Source organism: Drosophila ananassae, chromosome 2L (genome assembly GCF_017639315.1).
Source record: "Drosophila ananassae strain 14024-0371.13 chromosome 2L, ASM1763931v2, whole genome shotgun sequence".
In the NCBI taxonomy this organism is placed as follows: Eukaryota; Metazoa; Arthropoda; class Insecta; order Diptera; family Drosophilidae; genus Drosophila; species Drosophila ananassae.
The window spans coordinates 22,686,603-22,701,922 of record NC_057927.1 but is presented as its reverse complement, the minus strand read 5'-3'; the positions used below and the strand labels follow the sequence as shown (position 1 = coordinate 22,701,922).

Sequence of the window (15,320 nt, the reverse complement as noted above, 5' to 3'; positions counted from 1 at the left end):
AACCGCCCACACCCTAACCCACACAAGCCCATGTCGACGTCACGGACGTCCGTCTATATCTTCAACCATTTAAGTAAATCGATGGTGTTATCAGTCAGACTCTGAACAAGAGTCAGCGTTAGTCGTTCCAATCGGCTCCCAGTCAATAAATCAAAGTTTATTGCTTAAACGCCTGAGTAGTATTTATTTATTTACGTTTGTCCGGAGAATTGGTAAGTACTCTTCAGCTAAAGAGAGGCGGGCGGGCTTTCAGATTCTACGGCCCGGCTACCTTGGTGGTAGCCACTATTTTGGTGTCAGTCACCCATTAACCGTCAAGCCAATCGTATCGCCGAATTTGTTTAAAGAAACGTTGCCAGCTCGTGATCCCCATTATCGATCCCCTTTGTTATTGTTATTGAGAGTTATATTTGGAAGTTATTTGCACACCTACGCGAAACGCGTTTGTCCGATATTCCAATCGAACTGCGATCCCAGATCTCTTAATCTTAATTAATCAAGCCATGCGCGGCGCCATCATGGGCTACTACTTAAAAATACTTTTGGCCATTTGTGCTATCCATGAACTGACCGGTGGAGTTATCAGGTCCACAACAGATGCTGCCTACAAGAAATACCTAGCCCTGAAATCCCTTCCCTTCGAGGACTGCGGTGAGTGTCTCCAGTCAACTTATCCTCAACACAGATCCTTCGACTGGGATTTCCTTCATCCATCAAAAATGATATTCATTAGACTTTATATTTTCATGATCGCCCCATCACTGACCATCTATGATAGTGATTGCTCCATGATTGCCCCGCAAAAACGATTCAAATTCAAAATTTTGTAGCGTCATCGAGTAAGTAATGCGATCAGATCGGAATCCAGCCCACTGTAAATACCATAGTGGCCAATCTCATCTGGCTTGACTTGTGCTTCCGCAAATCCATTGACGAAATTAAATTATAACGCCCGTAAATTGTGTATTTTCCCGAATTAATTTTAATTATCGTTGATAAGCGTGAAGTTATAATGTGATATATTACCACAATTAATTAATGGAAAAGTACAATCATAGCTAATTTTAAATAAGTTAGTAAAATGACAGTCAAGAACGGTCCGTGTGCAGCATAAATCTGGAAATGAAATCTTTTTTGAAAAATTAATTTTTAACTTGACAGGGAAATCTTATCAATATTATTCATAAATAAAATTCTAACCCATAAATAACCGGTTTTAGTCCAAGACAAACATTTCGCTAAAATCTTCGTAATTTTTTAACATTATCAATTATAATCTGCAACTTATAAAGAGGGTATTAATAGTTTGCCACTTACATTTTTCACCATGCCCAATCTTTTAATTGTATTCTGGTCTTAACGCTTTTTGATTAACAAAAGTATTTATGGACTGGACACCGTAAAGCAATGATTTATGTTCTAGACTTGGTGAATTATAAACAAAGAATATACGATGCCCTCATTGGGGATTACTTTGCCGAGGGGCTTTGCCCCAAGAGGATAGTAATCAAATAAAGAAGTTAATTAACAGAGCCGTGTAATCTGTTATTGAACACGGTTCAAATTAAAGATAGAAACTGCATTGGAAGCCTTGAAAAGTGCACTTGGTCAAAGATTGTTGATTATTTTGCAATGTGTGTGTTTGACTGCCAGGTTCGCGTTCGCAGATAACTCGGCTTAGGGGCTGCAAAAAGTTTAATGTTTAAAGATAGGTTCCTAACTAGTTGCCAGGTTGAAGCAGGCATTATATGAGACATGAAAAATATCACGTACCACCAACTAATATGCATAGAAAATAGTCTATAGATAGACCTATGGGAATATGATTTATGTTAACTATTTTTTGATTCGTGACTAATGATCTATTTATCTGTTTTTCAGGTTCTCTGTACCAGGTCAACTACCTGCAGATAGAGAGTTGTACGACTCTGCCCTGTTCCATGGCCCGGAATGCCACCATTAAGGTTACCGTGCGCTTCGATGATAATGGTAAATATGAGAATATTAATACTGATACTGATAACACAAGATCCGTGCATTCGCATTTCCTCAGAGAAAGCGTAGAGAGGGAGCGGCCAAATGTCACTAGGAAACCAAAATAGATCTTGTGCGGGCGAAGAGATTGCGATCAGGTGGATTGCGGATGTTTGCCAGGGACTTGACCGGGGGCGGTGGCGGTGGCGGTGGCGGTGTCAGGTGAAAAATACCAACCTAATTTTCGACCTGCGTGCTCAGTGGCTGATGGCAATAATGATTAGCTGCTGCCATAAATATAATTGATACACGATCGTAAATCATATAAATTTCACCAAATATTTCTTGGACTTCTACTTCTTGAACAACTACTGTTTTTTCCGCTGCACTTGTTGAGATATAGACAGGCCGATTGCAGCCCGGGGCCCCGCCCCAATGCCGATCCATAAATAAGCTAATTAATGTCTAACGATATTTTGATGAGTCAGCAGATAGGGAGACCATTTCGACACCGATTGATCGAATTTGGAGTATGCAGATAGGGTGTGGAAATGAAAGATTGGCGTTTCATATGAAATAGATTTGATTTCGCTACCAGTTCCAGTTCCTTCTGAAAAAAAAAGAGTACACACTATAACTTTACTATAATTAAAATTTTAGATTGTAGGATTTGGGGAAAAAACTAAAAGTTGTATTTTCCAGTGAATCACTGACCTGGTTTACACATTATAAGTAATTTATTAAGATAGATATGATTAAGATAGATATGATTACTTTTCAAATAAGGATAGAAGGAATATCAAATGCTTTTATTTGTCCAATACACTTCTAAATATATATTATTTTTAACCCTTCTTTTCAGGCAATGGAGTCACTTTTCTGAAGCACGAGGTCAACTGGGTCTTCAACTACATCAGAACCGATGCGGAGATAACCCCCGACCCGTGCGACGGAGACCATGGATGCATAGAAAGTGCCAGCGACGGGAAGTCCTACTGGGCCAACATATTTGTGGACGAATCCCTGCCGGTGGTAAGTGTGGACATCAGGCCAGCTTAATTTTTATAGCCCTAATTCCTACCCATTCCCTCTGATCGATCAGATGCGCGGCAGCATGTTGTGGGAATCCAAGGATGCAACCGATCAGAACCTCATCTGCTTCCAAGTTCCCGTTGTAATCACAGTGTAAATGTGTAATCATGAAAATAAAGTAATTGGTGCATGCAAAACAACAAATCACTGCCGTTTTGCGGGTTCCACATACATGTGGATGTGTGCATCCTTTAATGAAATTTTGAATGAAAACAACGGAGGCGCGGCCACTACGCTGGTGGAGTGCTAGGGATGGGGGGCCCGAGCTAGGGCCCGAGTGATGGGGGAGAGCCGCACCGCAGCATCAATTACGAGATCTCTGTTTTGGCGGCTCCTGACAACACAATCGCACATACTCACACACTGACCGACAAACCGAGAGAAGCAAAGAGCGGCCAGAGAGAGAGCCCACAAGTGGGGCACTTGGAGCTCGGTTCGGCTCGTCAATACAGTGGGATAAAATGGAAATTTTATAGCTCTGACTTTTAATAAAAGTTTGAATTTTCAACCAACAGTGCGAATGAGTGATAAGTGACAACTATGCGTATGAGTAATATTAGATGATTGTATTTATTTTATTATAAACCCTTTAATTAAATAGATAATACAAAAAATTAAATTATAAGTAATATTGATTCCCCGATATTGGTACCACTGTGCCACATCCAAGCACCCGAATGGGGAGCCGAAGTTCGGAATAACCAATGGGCCGAAGAACCGAACTTCAGCATCCCGATGCACGCCCTGCAGGCCTCATTCATTCTCTCTTGACGGTTGCAGCGCGACGGACGCACGCTCCCAAGAACCGCTTCCACTTCGCAGGAGCGGAAATCGCAAGCGGAACAGTTACGTTACGGGCGTGAATTAACTAATAGAGTGGCAGAAGGCGATCAAAGAAGGCGCTCCCCCGGGAAGCTACGCGGGTGTGTGGAAGGCCCCAAGTGTACAGTGAACAGTGCCGAGGGCGGAGATCGCGGAGTGGAGTCAGTGCATCCGAATTTAAGTTCCCCGAAAGTGTTTCCATTATTGTAAGTACCTAAGAGTGTTTCGCTTGACTCGCCTGCCGTTGCCGTTGCCGTTGGCCTGCCATTTGCGCATTTTCGTTGGCGTAAAATGAGATTGCCTTCGTGCTAATTGCGGATGGGTGCCGCTGAGGGGATGAGGATCGGTGGGCCGATCCAAGGGGGATGATGCACCGGTGACAGGCTGCAGCTTCTCAGTGATCACGACACGCACCGGCTTTTTCATTCAAATTAGTAGATGCAAACTATAGGATAGTTTAGAGAGATTTACTACAAAGTACTAATTAAATGAGATACTATTTCAGGTGTAGAAGGAAAAAGAGAAGTTATACCATGTCCCAGTCCATGGTAGCTTCTACATTTATTCGACACGCATCGGAAGTATGAATGTGCACACGACAAATCGCTGAACCTTGAGAACGGCTTCATGTTCTGAGGTAGAATCCGATACCCCAATGGACACCACCATCCACATCCCCATACCCGAATCCATATCCTATGCCGATACGCTCGGGTTGGGCTCGAGCTTGCGCACATGCCCAGCTGGGTGTTTGAACCCCACATAAATGGGCTCCCATTCGGCCAGCTTGGATTTCCGCGGTGGCTTAAATGGCACTTGTGTGATCCCGAACCACCGCACTTGGTAACAATGATAACAATGCCCAGCAGGCCAAGTTTCAAGCGTGCGGAGGTTCTCAGCATCAAATTATCAACCTTAATGAGTCCTTTTTTGGGAACAATTTAAAGAAAGCGTGTAGATTTAAGTGTTCTGTTAGTAATCATCATATTTCTAAGGGGGTTCCTCGTGTCAAACACTTACATAAGGAAAAATAGAATACTATCCGTGAGAAAACTATAGTTTATTATAACACACTTTATCATAATGTATTAATGACACACATAAAGTTTATTCAATTTTCGAGCTACCAAAACAGGTATTTGTGATTCATATCGAATTCATATAGGGGGAGTCGGAGTCAGTCACTCGTTAGATTCATGATTTTCCCAGTGCGCCATATGAGAAGGGAGTCACAATAGTAAACAATCAGTGATATGTGCCTCACGGATAACTGTGATTCAGCAATGATTGTGGCAATGATATGGGGAATAAGAGCCGGCCGAAAGAAAGCAAGCTTCTTAATTCGAGAGCTTCGCCCCCGAAATTGAGGATCTTTCCAGAGGCCCGTTGGCCCTTAAGGGGTTTTATTACAATCTCCACCCCTCTGGGAAGCCATTCCCCGTTCAGTTTGCCCCCTCTTAGGAGTAAACAATTTGGTTTTTTTATTTGCAATACCGATGCACTTCGGTAGCGGCAACAATGCGATGACGTTGCTGCTGAGCTGCTGCTGCTTTTGCTGCTGCTGCTGCTATTTGGTCAAAGTGTTAAACGATTTGCATCATATTACACTCGGTTGCTGTTGGTGTTGCCGTTGAGGCTGTTGAGGCCTGTTGCTGGCCATTGTCGCCGGTGCCTCGTGCTATGGCTTTTGTGCTAAGCTCCGAACGGAGTGGAGCTTATGGACATTGGAGGGACAACTGGGAACTGAAAACCTGGGGGTAGCACAAAGGCAACAGCAACAACCACCAACGATTTATCACAGCAACGACGTCAACGAAATCGATCCGGATCTTTGTGCCCCTCATCCTTATACCCAGCTACTGCCCTCTTTTAGCTACTCCCCTGTATGTGCACTTGAAGAAAAAATTTATGAAGTTTAAATAAAAAAAATATTCACTTCCCTGTATTAGTGTTCTTTAAGATTTCTTATAATTCAGTTTCTTAGAAACCATAAGCCTTATTTTTAAAACTTTTCTCACTGTGCATTCGATGTGTGCTCTGCTATGCCTCTCCGCCTCTGTGTGCGTAAAGCATAAAAAGTAATTTTGAATTTTTGAATCGTTAAAAGCAATTAATCGCCACTACGCAACGGCAGCCAGCCTGGCTGCAATGTCCAGCTGCCGTGCTCTTCGGCTGTCTCATCAGCGTCAGCCTCGTCGGCGCAAAACCCATTCATCTGGAAGAGTCGTGGACCCGATTCCGATCCCCATCCCCAAACCGACCAACATCCCCTTATTCCCCCAATAGCATATCCAATTCTCTGGCCCCCATTCCCAACGCTTTACTGCCCAATTTTGTTGCAAATTTTTCGTTCCGCGGAACTTGGTGCATTTCATCTCGTCTGCTCTTGGTCTTGGTGATCGTCGTCGTGGTCGTCGTCGCTTCATCTTCTTGCGTCGATCGTCGCGCACATTCATTTGTCGCTTAATGTCCCTCAGTTAGGCCGCCTCGGGCCTGCACACACATCCCTCCCAGCTCCTTTCATCTGGGCTCCCCTCTTCCACGCCGTCGCATCCCAGTCGAAGTGGCACTTCTCCACAGGCGTGGTCAAAATAATAGAGTGCAGAGTTTAGCTAACGTTTTATGATATATTCTAATCTACACAAATTTTTTCAATTAAAACTTTACATCAAAAAGAAGCTCTACAAAAATATTACTCATACGCAGTGGTGTCTCATTAACTCGGTCATTGTTTAAAAGATAAGAGTGTTACTTTGAAGGATTCTTTGGGCTGTATGTCCTATAATTCTGAACAATACTGTGGCAAGAGAAGCCGCGGCCAGGCATGTGCCTCCTGGCTACCCCACCGCCACCGCTGCACCACTTCTCCACTCGTCGCCACTCGGCTCCCAGAGTGTCTGTATCGCCTTGGTATGTGCGGCATCTGCTGGCTAGGCTTCTGTGATGTGATCTGATGAAGCTGCTGCTGGTGGTGCTGCTGATGCTGCCCCTGCATATGGGATATCGATGTGGTTGTGGATATGGATGTGGATGTGGATGTGGATGTGGTGACATCCACTTGCACCAGTCGTAGTCGTATTTTTCTCGATTTTGTTTTCACTGCCAGCACTGCCAGCACATTCACACGCAGTCGAACAGCGAAAAATAACAAAAACAACATAAACAGCAACATAAACCGCCGACCATCGACCGTACCATAAAACATTAGTTTGCCATTTGCGTGCTAAATACCCTACATGGATTCCCACCGAGTCCATCAATTGATTTGGCAAACAAGTCAAGAACTTAGAAGAGTAACATTCTAAGGCTTCTCAGAATTAGTCAAGAAAAATTAAGCAAAAGTATTTAGAGAGGTGCGATTTTTTCTGCACAGAAAGAATGAGATTAGGATTTAAGGGATTGTCTTTTAGAACTGAATACTTAAGAGATAATATTAAGTAGGTTAGTAGTAATAATTCCCTAATCTCCCTTCCATTTTAATATTTCTTTGAAAGTGCAATTAGATATGATATACGAATGCCAGCTATCCGAGAGTAGGGCATCAAGGAGTCTTCCTTAAGATCTAATAGCTGACCAAGAATGGCCCTCCGTCCACCAATCGGTCCGTCCGATGCTCTCATGGCACGCACTATGATGCGCGCTTTGAAGTCCTGTCAAGCACTTGAGATACATTTATGTATTTTTTGCATTTTCATTGCCTCGACTTCGGGGCCGGGCAGCACAAATGCGAGGAATGATTAGTTAGTTGGTCATGCAAAATGGGTGAAACCGGTTCGATTCGCAGAGTCGTGTGAAAGGCGGTTGGGACGCAGGGGGCGATCCTTTAGCATAATCAACGGGCTGCTGCTGTGGATGATGATCGGGGCAGTGGTTGGAGCACAAATTACAAACGCACGGAATGTCCAAAAACCTAGAGCTGATCACTTGACGCACGATCATTCGCAGATTGCAATCACCAAGGATCGGATCGGTTCGGATGGGGAGCATGCAAGCGGCGCTGCTGGCGCTAATCCTCATTGCCCAGCGATTCTCCAGCACTGTTGGCTCACCCAATCAACTCCAACGCCACAAGGTAGCACACTGGTACCGTGATAGCAACGATGTCAAGGACAAGATATTGGAGCTGCAGTGCTTGGCCAGGTGCGGCAGTCATCCCATGACGAATGCTGAGCAGGAGCTCTGCTTAGACAAATGCATCCAGGAGCTTCTGCTGGGACCCCGAATAGGTAGCTGCCCCAAGATTGGGAGGCAAACACGCATCCGTCTCTCCTGCCTGGACAACTGTCAGTACGATCATGAGTGTCCCGAGATTCAGAAGTGTTGCTCCTCCAGTTGCGGTCCCATGTGTGTGGAACCATTGGGCGTTAGAAACAACACTCAATTGCCGCCGATTCCCAAGATCCTGTACCACAGGATGTCGCGCGGTCATGGCGTGGAGCTGAATATCGAGACTTCTGGTCAGCTGGTCTACTTCTTTCACGTGGAAGTGCGTTCTCACATTGGACGGCACTTTGTGCCCAGGAAACTAGGTCCTTGGCAGTGGCAGAAGGTGTACAAGATCGCCGAGGAGAGCTCGGGACACAGCAAAAAGTGAGCTTCAGAAAAATATCTTTTTATTTCTTCTACTAATGGTTTTCCTTTTTGTTCTTCCGCAGTACCTATATCCGATTCCACATGCGACCAGGACGCTGGTACGAGGTCCGAGTAGCCGCCGTGAATGCTTACGGATTTCGAGGATATTCCCAACCCAGTGATCCCTTCTCGTCTACGGACAGTAAGTCAATCCAAACATCAAATTTCCATCATAGATAATCTTTAAATAAAATTGTTATCCCATTAGATCCCAAGCCACCCAAAGCTCCCAACGACTCCAAAATTATAGCAAAGCACTTCGATGGAAGATATATGAACGTGAAGCTCGTCTGGTGTCCTTCCAAGTCGAATCTGCCCGTCGAGAAGTACAAGATCAGTTGGTCGTTGTATGTGGACAGTGCGGAGGCCTCCCTGATCACCTTCGATGCGTATGTCAAAGATGTAAGTAGATGTAAAATTATGGCCTAACTAGAAACCTCCATAATCCTTTTGTGTTCCAGACCCATCAGTTTGAGATCAAAAAGCTGCTGCCCAACTCCTCATATTACATCCAGGTACAGGCAATCTCCTACAATGGATCTCGCCGGCTAAAGTCCGAAAAGGTATCCTTTGTTTATAATACCACCGTGCAATCTCTGGAGCCCTACGCCCCGCTCCAGTGCACTGGCCACAACTATAGGCGCAGGTATCAGCACATCAGTATCAGTTCCAGCAACCCGGAACGGGTGGCGACCCCATTGGCTCCTCCAGCGGGCCTCAATGAAGTATCCATTGCGAACCGGACCACGACCGCCTCGTATGAAGTACGTTTCCGGCTGAACCGGAAATTTGGCATGATTGTGCAAATTTTGGGCTTCCAGCCACACAAGGAGAAGTAATTATTTGTAAACAAGTTCCCAAAATCCAGAAACTAAATATAATTTGCAGGGTCTACGAACTGTGTCCCCAGGAGACCAATTGTGAGCAGCGCGAGTTTCGCGCCATTCGGGCAAAAGTAAGTAAAATCCATCATGGATGGTAGCAGCGATACCATGGTGATGGGTGCCACGAGCCCCATGTCGGATGGCCACGAGCTTCGTTCGTGCCGATCGTACGGACCACCGGCAAAGGGCAGATCAATAGCAAAGCGTTGACCATGGGGCCTTTAAATTGAGATTCGGTTAACAAGGCGCAATCATGTTTCCTCCGTTTGACACGGAAAACACGTTTTAATAATTGCCAGTACGTGGTCAAATGCCAATCAAATTGAAGAGCTTATAAATGAGGGAAACGGGTCATGGAAAAGGTGTGCAAGATGCTGGAAAATTAAACAAATAAATCCAATGATGCGGCACAACCTATTTATAAACATTTCCAATTTTTTCCAATAACAGAAATAAGAATTTCTTTCGAATTCAAATTTAAATTAGAATTTTTGTACATTTTATTACAGAGGGACCCGTTGGAATTTAGCAAACTCAAGTATAATACCACCTATGTATTGCGAGTACCGCGGTCCAGCCCCAATTCTGTGTTGGACGATTCAAGGAACGTCTTCACCTTCACCACCCCCAAGTGCGAGAACTTCCGAAAAAGCTTTCCTAAGCTGCAAATAAAATGCGGCGACTAACCCCCATCGAATAGGTGGATAGAAACCACCTGCAGACCATGAGATTACACTAGATTGTAAATAATTGTATGTAAAACTTAACTTTTTACTTATTGTTAGACTTAAGAACGAAAACAAACAAGAAACTGATCAAGGTTTTTTATTTATTTGAAGAGGTCCTTGAACTGCTGAACACTTTGCTGCATTGTGGGTTCTTGGCTGGCAGAGCCCAGCAGTTTGCAGTCTTCCAGCTTTATGTTATGTTCCAATAGAGCTGCTATCAGCCTCGAAGTGTACAAGACTGGTCCTCCGACCAAGTGAAGAAAATCGTAGTGCTTTTCCCGCCGAGTACTGAAGAGTATTCTCTTGGACACAAAATCTCCGTAATTGCTTACTCGTCCCACACAGACATATCGCTTTAAAGATGGTGCATATACCTCGAGGACTGCCCGGAGATTTTCCGAAGGGGTTAGATTTTTAGCTGCAACATAAACCACCCGAAAAGGAACATCTATAGCTTTGTAGAAGTCAACTGCTAGGTTTAGAATTTGCTCTAGTTGAGAATCCGCGTCACTGGCCGTTTGTGTAGCCACAAAACTTTGAACAGCATTCGATTGGGTCGCCGTATAGAGACTGGGAGAGGGTCCGTTCAACTCGGCTTCCGCTCGATTATAGCTGCGCCCGCAACAGACATATCGCAGGGGCAGCACCGAAGGATACACGCACAACTTGGTCATGGCGCCCAAATAGCTCTCAAAGGCAGCTCCACCTGTTAAGTAAGCTGTATTAATTTTGTTCTGCAAGTGCTCCTCGCGCACCATGTGGTAGTCATCCATAGGCGTTGCGTTTGCCTCCAGAAGAACACAACGCACAAAATCGGGATTAGCGGTTTGAATGAAGTCTCCTTTGGTGACAAAATACCGGGCCAAAGATTGCATAGCATTCACATCAAAGTGTGCCGCCTGTTCCATCATGTAATACCGATTGTTATCCACAAAGTGTATGAGTTCCTTGTTCGCCAAGTGAGAGAGCGTGTCCGGTGTGGAGCTGGGAACCTGGTGACGATACAGCAGCTTCTCTTCACCTTCTGTGGGACATAGTTCATGCAGCCGGTTAGGTAGGTGCAGGTAGTCATGGATGAAGTCATCTTCAATTGGGTAAAGTGCCTGCTTTAGATTCTTTAAGTCGTTGCGCAATGATTTTCCACGTTCCTTGAGCTGCTCAAGCTGATCGTCATTGCCTCCAGCTTTGGACAGCTCCTTCAATTTTTTGGTGACCGCTTCGCGATCCTCAGCAACTTTTCTCAATTGCTCATGATGGGCCTGGTACTTTTGATACTTATTAAGCACCGTCTCCAGGTTGATATTCAAGCCCCTACTCGCAATGCTCTGCTCCAACAACTCTCGACCGCCGAAGGTTCCCTCGAAGTCCAGGTACGGCTGCAGGGTCACATAGTTCTCGTTGGCTTTGTCGCCAGTTATGTACAAAGCGGAGATATTCCTGGTGCAGGATTTTGTAAATGAAATTCCCAGGATTCTTAGGCTAAGCATTTTTGGTTGCCTTTAATAACAAACTCAACCGGCAGATTTATCAGAATCAGCTGTTTGGCGGAGTTGCCAGACGGTTCCAGTACACTAGGGGTACTCAACTGACGGGTTTCTTTTTTAACGGAAATTTAAATTTCTATAATGGATTACAAAAATATTTTCTTTGTTTTCACTAAAATTTTAATTTTATTGCTTTTTAACTATTTTTAACAGTCTATTGGTACGACTCCCTCAAAGGCCCTTGAAAACAAGGCGGGGGTATAAAATTTCTTATCTCGGTAAGAATAAGTTCCTTCCAGCAGTTTATCGGCAAGTTCATGTTCTCAAAATTTTGATCATAAGGCTGTGCAGTATCATCCTCAAGGAAATATGGATCAGAAAAACCTTTGAAATACGAATGGTTCAATGCCTCTTCCACGGTTATACGATTTTGGGGAATCATATCCAACATTTTCTCCAACAAATCCAAAGCATTAGGGTTTGCATCTGGGAAAATTTCACGGAAGTTCCTCCGTTCTCTGGGTGGAATTCGATCCAAGTACTGACGAGCATAGGGATCGCTAATACCGCTAACAAATTCTTCCGAAGGCTTCCCCATTACTTCAATAACGACCATGATTTGATCTCGTCTCGTGCCAGGGAAAAGGGGGCGACCCGAGATTAGCTCCGCTAGGATGCAACCCACTGACCACATATCAATAGCTTTGGTGTATTGACCCCATCCAAACAGGATTTCCGGTGCACGGTACCATAAAGTACACACCCGATCCGTCATGTCCATTGATAACAGCCTAGCCATACCGAAATCCAGAATGCGGAGTTCACAGTTCTCGTTCACAGCGATGTTTCCAGGCTTCAAATCCCGGTGCAGGACACCGGCGCTATGGATATGTTTCAGACCCTTCAAAATCTGGAAGAGAATGAACTTCACCTGTCTTTCGGAGAGCCTCACTTCGCGCGTAACTCGGTGCAAATCTTTATACATCAAGTCAGTCACCAAATAAACCTCCTGGAAGTCGTCCAACGTTGGATTGGGATTTGGTGAAGGTCCATGAAATACGTCAAGCAAACTGATAACGTTACGGTGATTCATGTGCTTCAGCAGCTTTATCTCCCGATAAACCCTCTTTGCATCCTCCTCCGATTCGAAGGGTGTCAGTAACTTTTTCATGGCCACCTGAATGTTTGTGTTACGCAGCTGTACCTTGGCCACCTGGCCAAATGATCCCCTGCCCAGGGGCTCCAAAACTTCGTAAATATCGGGGATCACCCAATTTCTGTTATTAACTTCCACACTATGAAATCCAGGCATTGTTCACGGCTTTTCCTCCAAAGTGCTTTGCGCTCCAAGAATTATCGCAAACTGAACTCACCTTTTCTAAGGCACTTCTTAAATGCGTTTCTTATCAAAATTCACATTAATCACGATTGTGAATCATGGCGCAATCGATGTCATTTAGATATACATATTTGACACCTAATGCGCAAATTTTAACAATTTTTTACAATTTTGAAGCATTTAACGCATTTAAAAATTTGTACTGAATTGGCCTACAAAGAAAAACTTAACTTACGAGTATTATTAAAATAATTTAAATTTATGGCCAAACTAACACACCGATTTATAAATTCGTAAACTTGTGAAATGATAGGTCAGTCCTGAAATTGCTTTTGGTGCCTAATCAGTTGCATTAGGCACCTTAGTTTACATTAGTTGCATATTTTCACAATAATTTGAAAACAACTTGTAAAATACGAAAACAAATTTTTAATTTATATTATAAATGGCAATCTATAACAAATTGTTAATTACAAAACAGAACATTAATCAACATTAAAAGTAGATTTGTTTGAGAACAAAGGCAATATAAATGTAAAAACTTTGCATACAAAATATATATATATACCTATATACATATATATATAGCTTCCCCTGTTTAATACTTTAAGTCTTGGACAGATTTCATTTGACATCCTTGAGGACCTGAGCAAATGATGGCGGTGGCTTGAAGTTCGTTATTTCCTTATAGATCAGCTCCTTCCACTTATCCACTGGCAAGTCCATGTCCTCGAAGCTGTGATCGTACGGAGGCGATGTTTGCTCGTCACTAGGCTCCGCGTACTTCTCCAGATATGGATGCGCCAAGGCCTCCTCGGCGGTGATACGCTTCTCAGCGTCCAGCTCCAGCATCTTTTCCAACAGATCGATGGCCAGCGGATTGGCTTTTTCGAAGACCTTCTTGAAACTTTTCCTTTTCATAGGTGGCAGTGATTGAATGTAGCTGCGCGCACTCTCCGAAGAGATCTTCTTCATGAAATCGTCTGGAGGAGTCCCCAGCATCTCCATAATCAGGTTGAGCTGGTGAATGTGGTCAGTGCCTGGGAAAAGCGTGCGCCGCGTGATTAGCTCGGCCATAATGCACCCCACCGACCAAATGTCCACCGTCTGGTTGTAATGCATCCAGTTCAGCATGATTTCCGGAGCCCGGTACCATCTGGTGGCCACATAGCCCGTCATTTCATTCTCCGTTGGTCGAGCCAACCCAAAATCCAGGATGCGCAGCTCACAGTCCTCGTTCACAGCAATATTCGAAGGCTTCAGATCCCGGTGGATCACTCCAGCGCTGTGGATATACTTCAGACCTCTGAGAATCTGGTATACCAAAAACTGGACATGATCGTCGGACAGGGTTTGCATTCTAATAATGTTGTTAAGGTCGGCGTCCATTAGATGGGTGACCAAATAAACCTGCTGGATGCTGTCTAAAGAAGCATTCGCCGGATGCGGATGGAATATGTCCAGCAAACCGATCACATTCTCATGATCCATGTGCTTAAGAAGTCGCAGCTCCCTGTACGTCCGTTTGGCGTGGACGGCGGACTGAAAAGGGCGTGCCAGCTTTTTAATGGCCACTTGCATGTTGGTTCCTCTTATCAAAGCCTTGGAAACTTGGCCATAAGCTCCTGATCCCACAGGCTGAAGGCCCTGGTACATTTCTGGGATCTCCCATTCCGTCCGGTTAATGTCAACCTTGTAGAACTTCTGGGCCTTGGACGCAGACATCGTAAGCGAATTGAACTATTGGTACCTAACACAACCGAGATATTAAACCATTAAACAATTGACGATCGAAAATATGTAGCTGATTACCTTTATCTCGAGCAGCTGTACGGGTCTGCCACTGCGAATGGAACGCCGTACCTGTGCTCCACGCCCAAGAATATCAACAACTAAGCACGGCCACTGGCATATTTCCTATATTTACGCTATTACTCCACTCCGATGCGTGTTAGGAATCCATGAATCAGAGAGCCCGCTGCCCGATCGACAGCGAATCGAGTGTGCGCTACACTATAGCCATACATTTTTTCACGCTCTGTAGATATTTTTGAAACATGCACGGAAGTAAGACCTATTTTAATCGTTAACTATAAATAAATAACCTTATTTTTTAAATCAATAATAATAAAATATTATGACTTTTGGTAAGACAATTAAGGTCATTGCAAAACTTTCTAAGTGAAATACATTTTTTTAATTTTGCAAATTTTTTTTTTTTAAATAATTACATTTTGGAATATTTTGGAATACATTTTTCAAATTAATTTCTAATAAATGGAAATTGAAGCCTTGCCAAAATGTAAACACATTACCAATATACTTCTCTTATCAAAATGTACCGCAATCCAATAAAAATAATCAC

General features: G+C 43.9%; 5 protein-coding genes across 7 annotated transcripts; 2 read left to right on the top strand and 3 right to left on the bottom strand.

Annotated features, from left to right (window-relative positions):
- Nucleotides 1–19: 19 nt before the first annotated feature.
- On the top strand, nt 20–3,210 carry LOC6498904. 3 transcript variants are annotated; one of them, XM_014910326.2, is made up of 5 exons: nt 279–651; nt 831–839; nt 1,882–1,989; nt 2,837–3,006; nt 3,077–3,210. In XM_014910326.2, the coding sequence occupies exons 1-5, from the start codon at nt 504–506 to the stop codon at nt 3,161–3,163; spliced, it is 522 nt and encodes a 173-aa protein (XP_014765812.1). In that variant the 5' UTR covers nt 279–503; the 3' UTR covers nt 3,164–3,210. The 3 variants fall into 3 exon arrangements, with proteins under 3 accessions (XP_044574310.1, XP_001955704.1, XP_014765812.1); XM_044718375.1 differs by lacking the exons at nt 279–651; nt 831–839 and adding an exon at nt 20–212; XM_001955668.4 differs by lacking the exon at nt 831–839 and having other exon boundaries at nt 264–651.
- A 615-nt stretch (nt 3,211–3,825) lies between these two features.
- Nucleotides 3,826–10,219, top strand: LOC6498905 (anosmin-1). The gene is made up of 7 exons (XM_001955667.4): nt 3,826–4,094; nt 7,834–8,478; nt 8,544–8,662; nt 8,729–8,922; nt 8,982–9,355; nt 9,409–9,475; nt 9,914–10,219. Exons 2-7 carry the CDS (start codon nt 7,865–7,867, stop codon nt 10,088–10,090), a joined length of 1,545 nt encoding a protein of 514 aa, XP_001955703.2. The 5' UTR covers nt 3,826–4,094; nt 7,834–7,864; the 3' UTR covers nt 10,091–10,219.
- LOC6501660 (serine--tRNA synthetase-like protein Slimp) lies at nt 10,214–11,619 on the bottom strand. The gene has a single exon (XM_001955666.4). It carries the CDS (start codon nt 11,617–11,619, stop codon nt 10,234–10,236), a length of 1,386 nt encoding a protein of 461 aa, XP_001955702.1. The 3' UTR covers nt 10,214–10,233.
- Nucleotides 11,030–12,983, bottom strand: LOC6501659 (putative mitogen-activated protein kinase 14C). Its single transcript, XM_001955665.4, has one exon. It carries the CDS (start codon nt 12,926–12,928, stop codon nt 11,831–11,833), a length of 1,098 nt encoding a protein of 365 aa, XP_001955701.1. The 5' UTR covers nt 12,929–12,983; the 3' UTR covers nt 11,030–11,830.
- Nucleotides 12,984–13,364: 381 nt separating this feature from the next.
- Nucleotides 13,365–14,936, bottom strand: LOC6501658 (mitogen-activated protein kinase p38a). Its single transcript, XM_001955664.4, has 2 exons — nt 14,768–14,936; nt 13,365–14,705 (listed from the first exon to the last, which is right to left on the bottom strand). Exon 2 carries the CDS (start codon nt 14,678–14,680, stop codon nt 13,580–13,582), a length of 1,101 nt encoding a protein of 366 aa, XP_001955700.1. The 5' UTR covers nt 14,681–14,705; nt 14,768–14,936; the 3' UTR covers nt 13,365–13,579.
- Nucleotides 14,937–15,320: the final 384 nt, after the last annotated feature.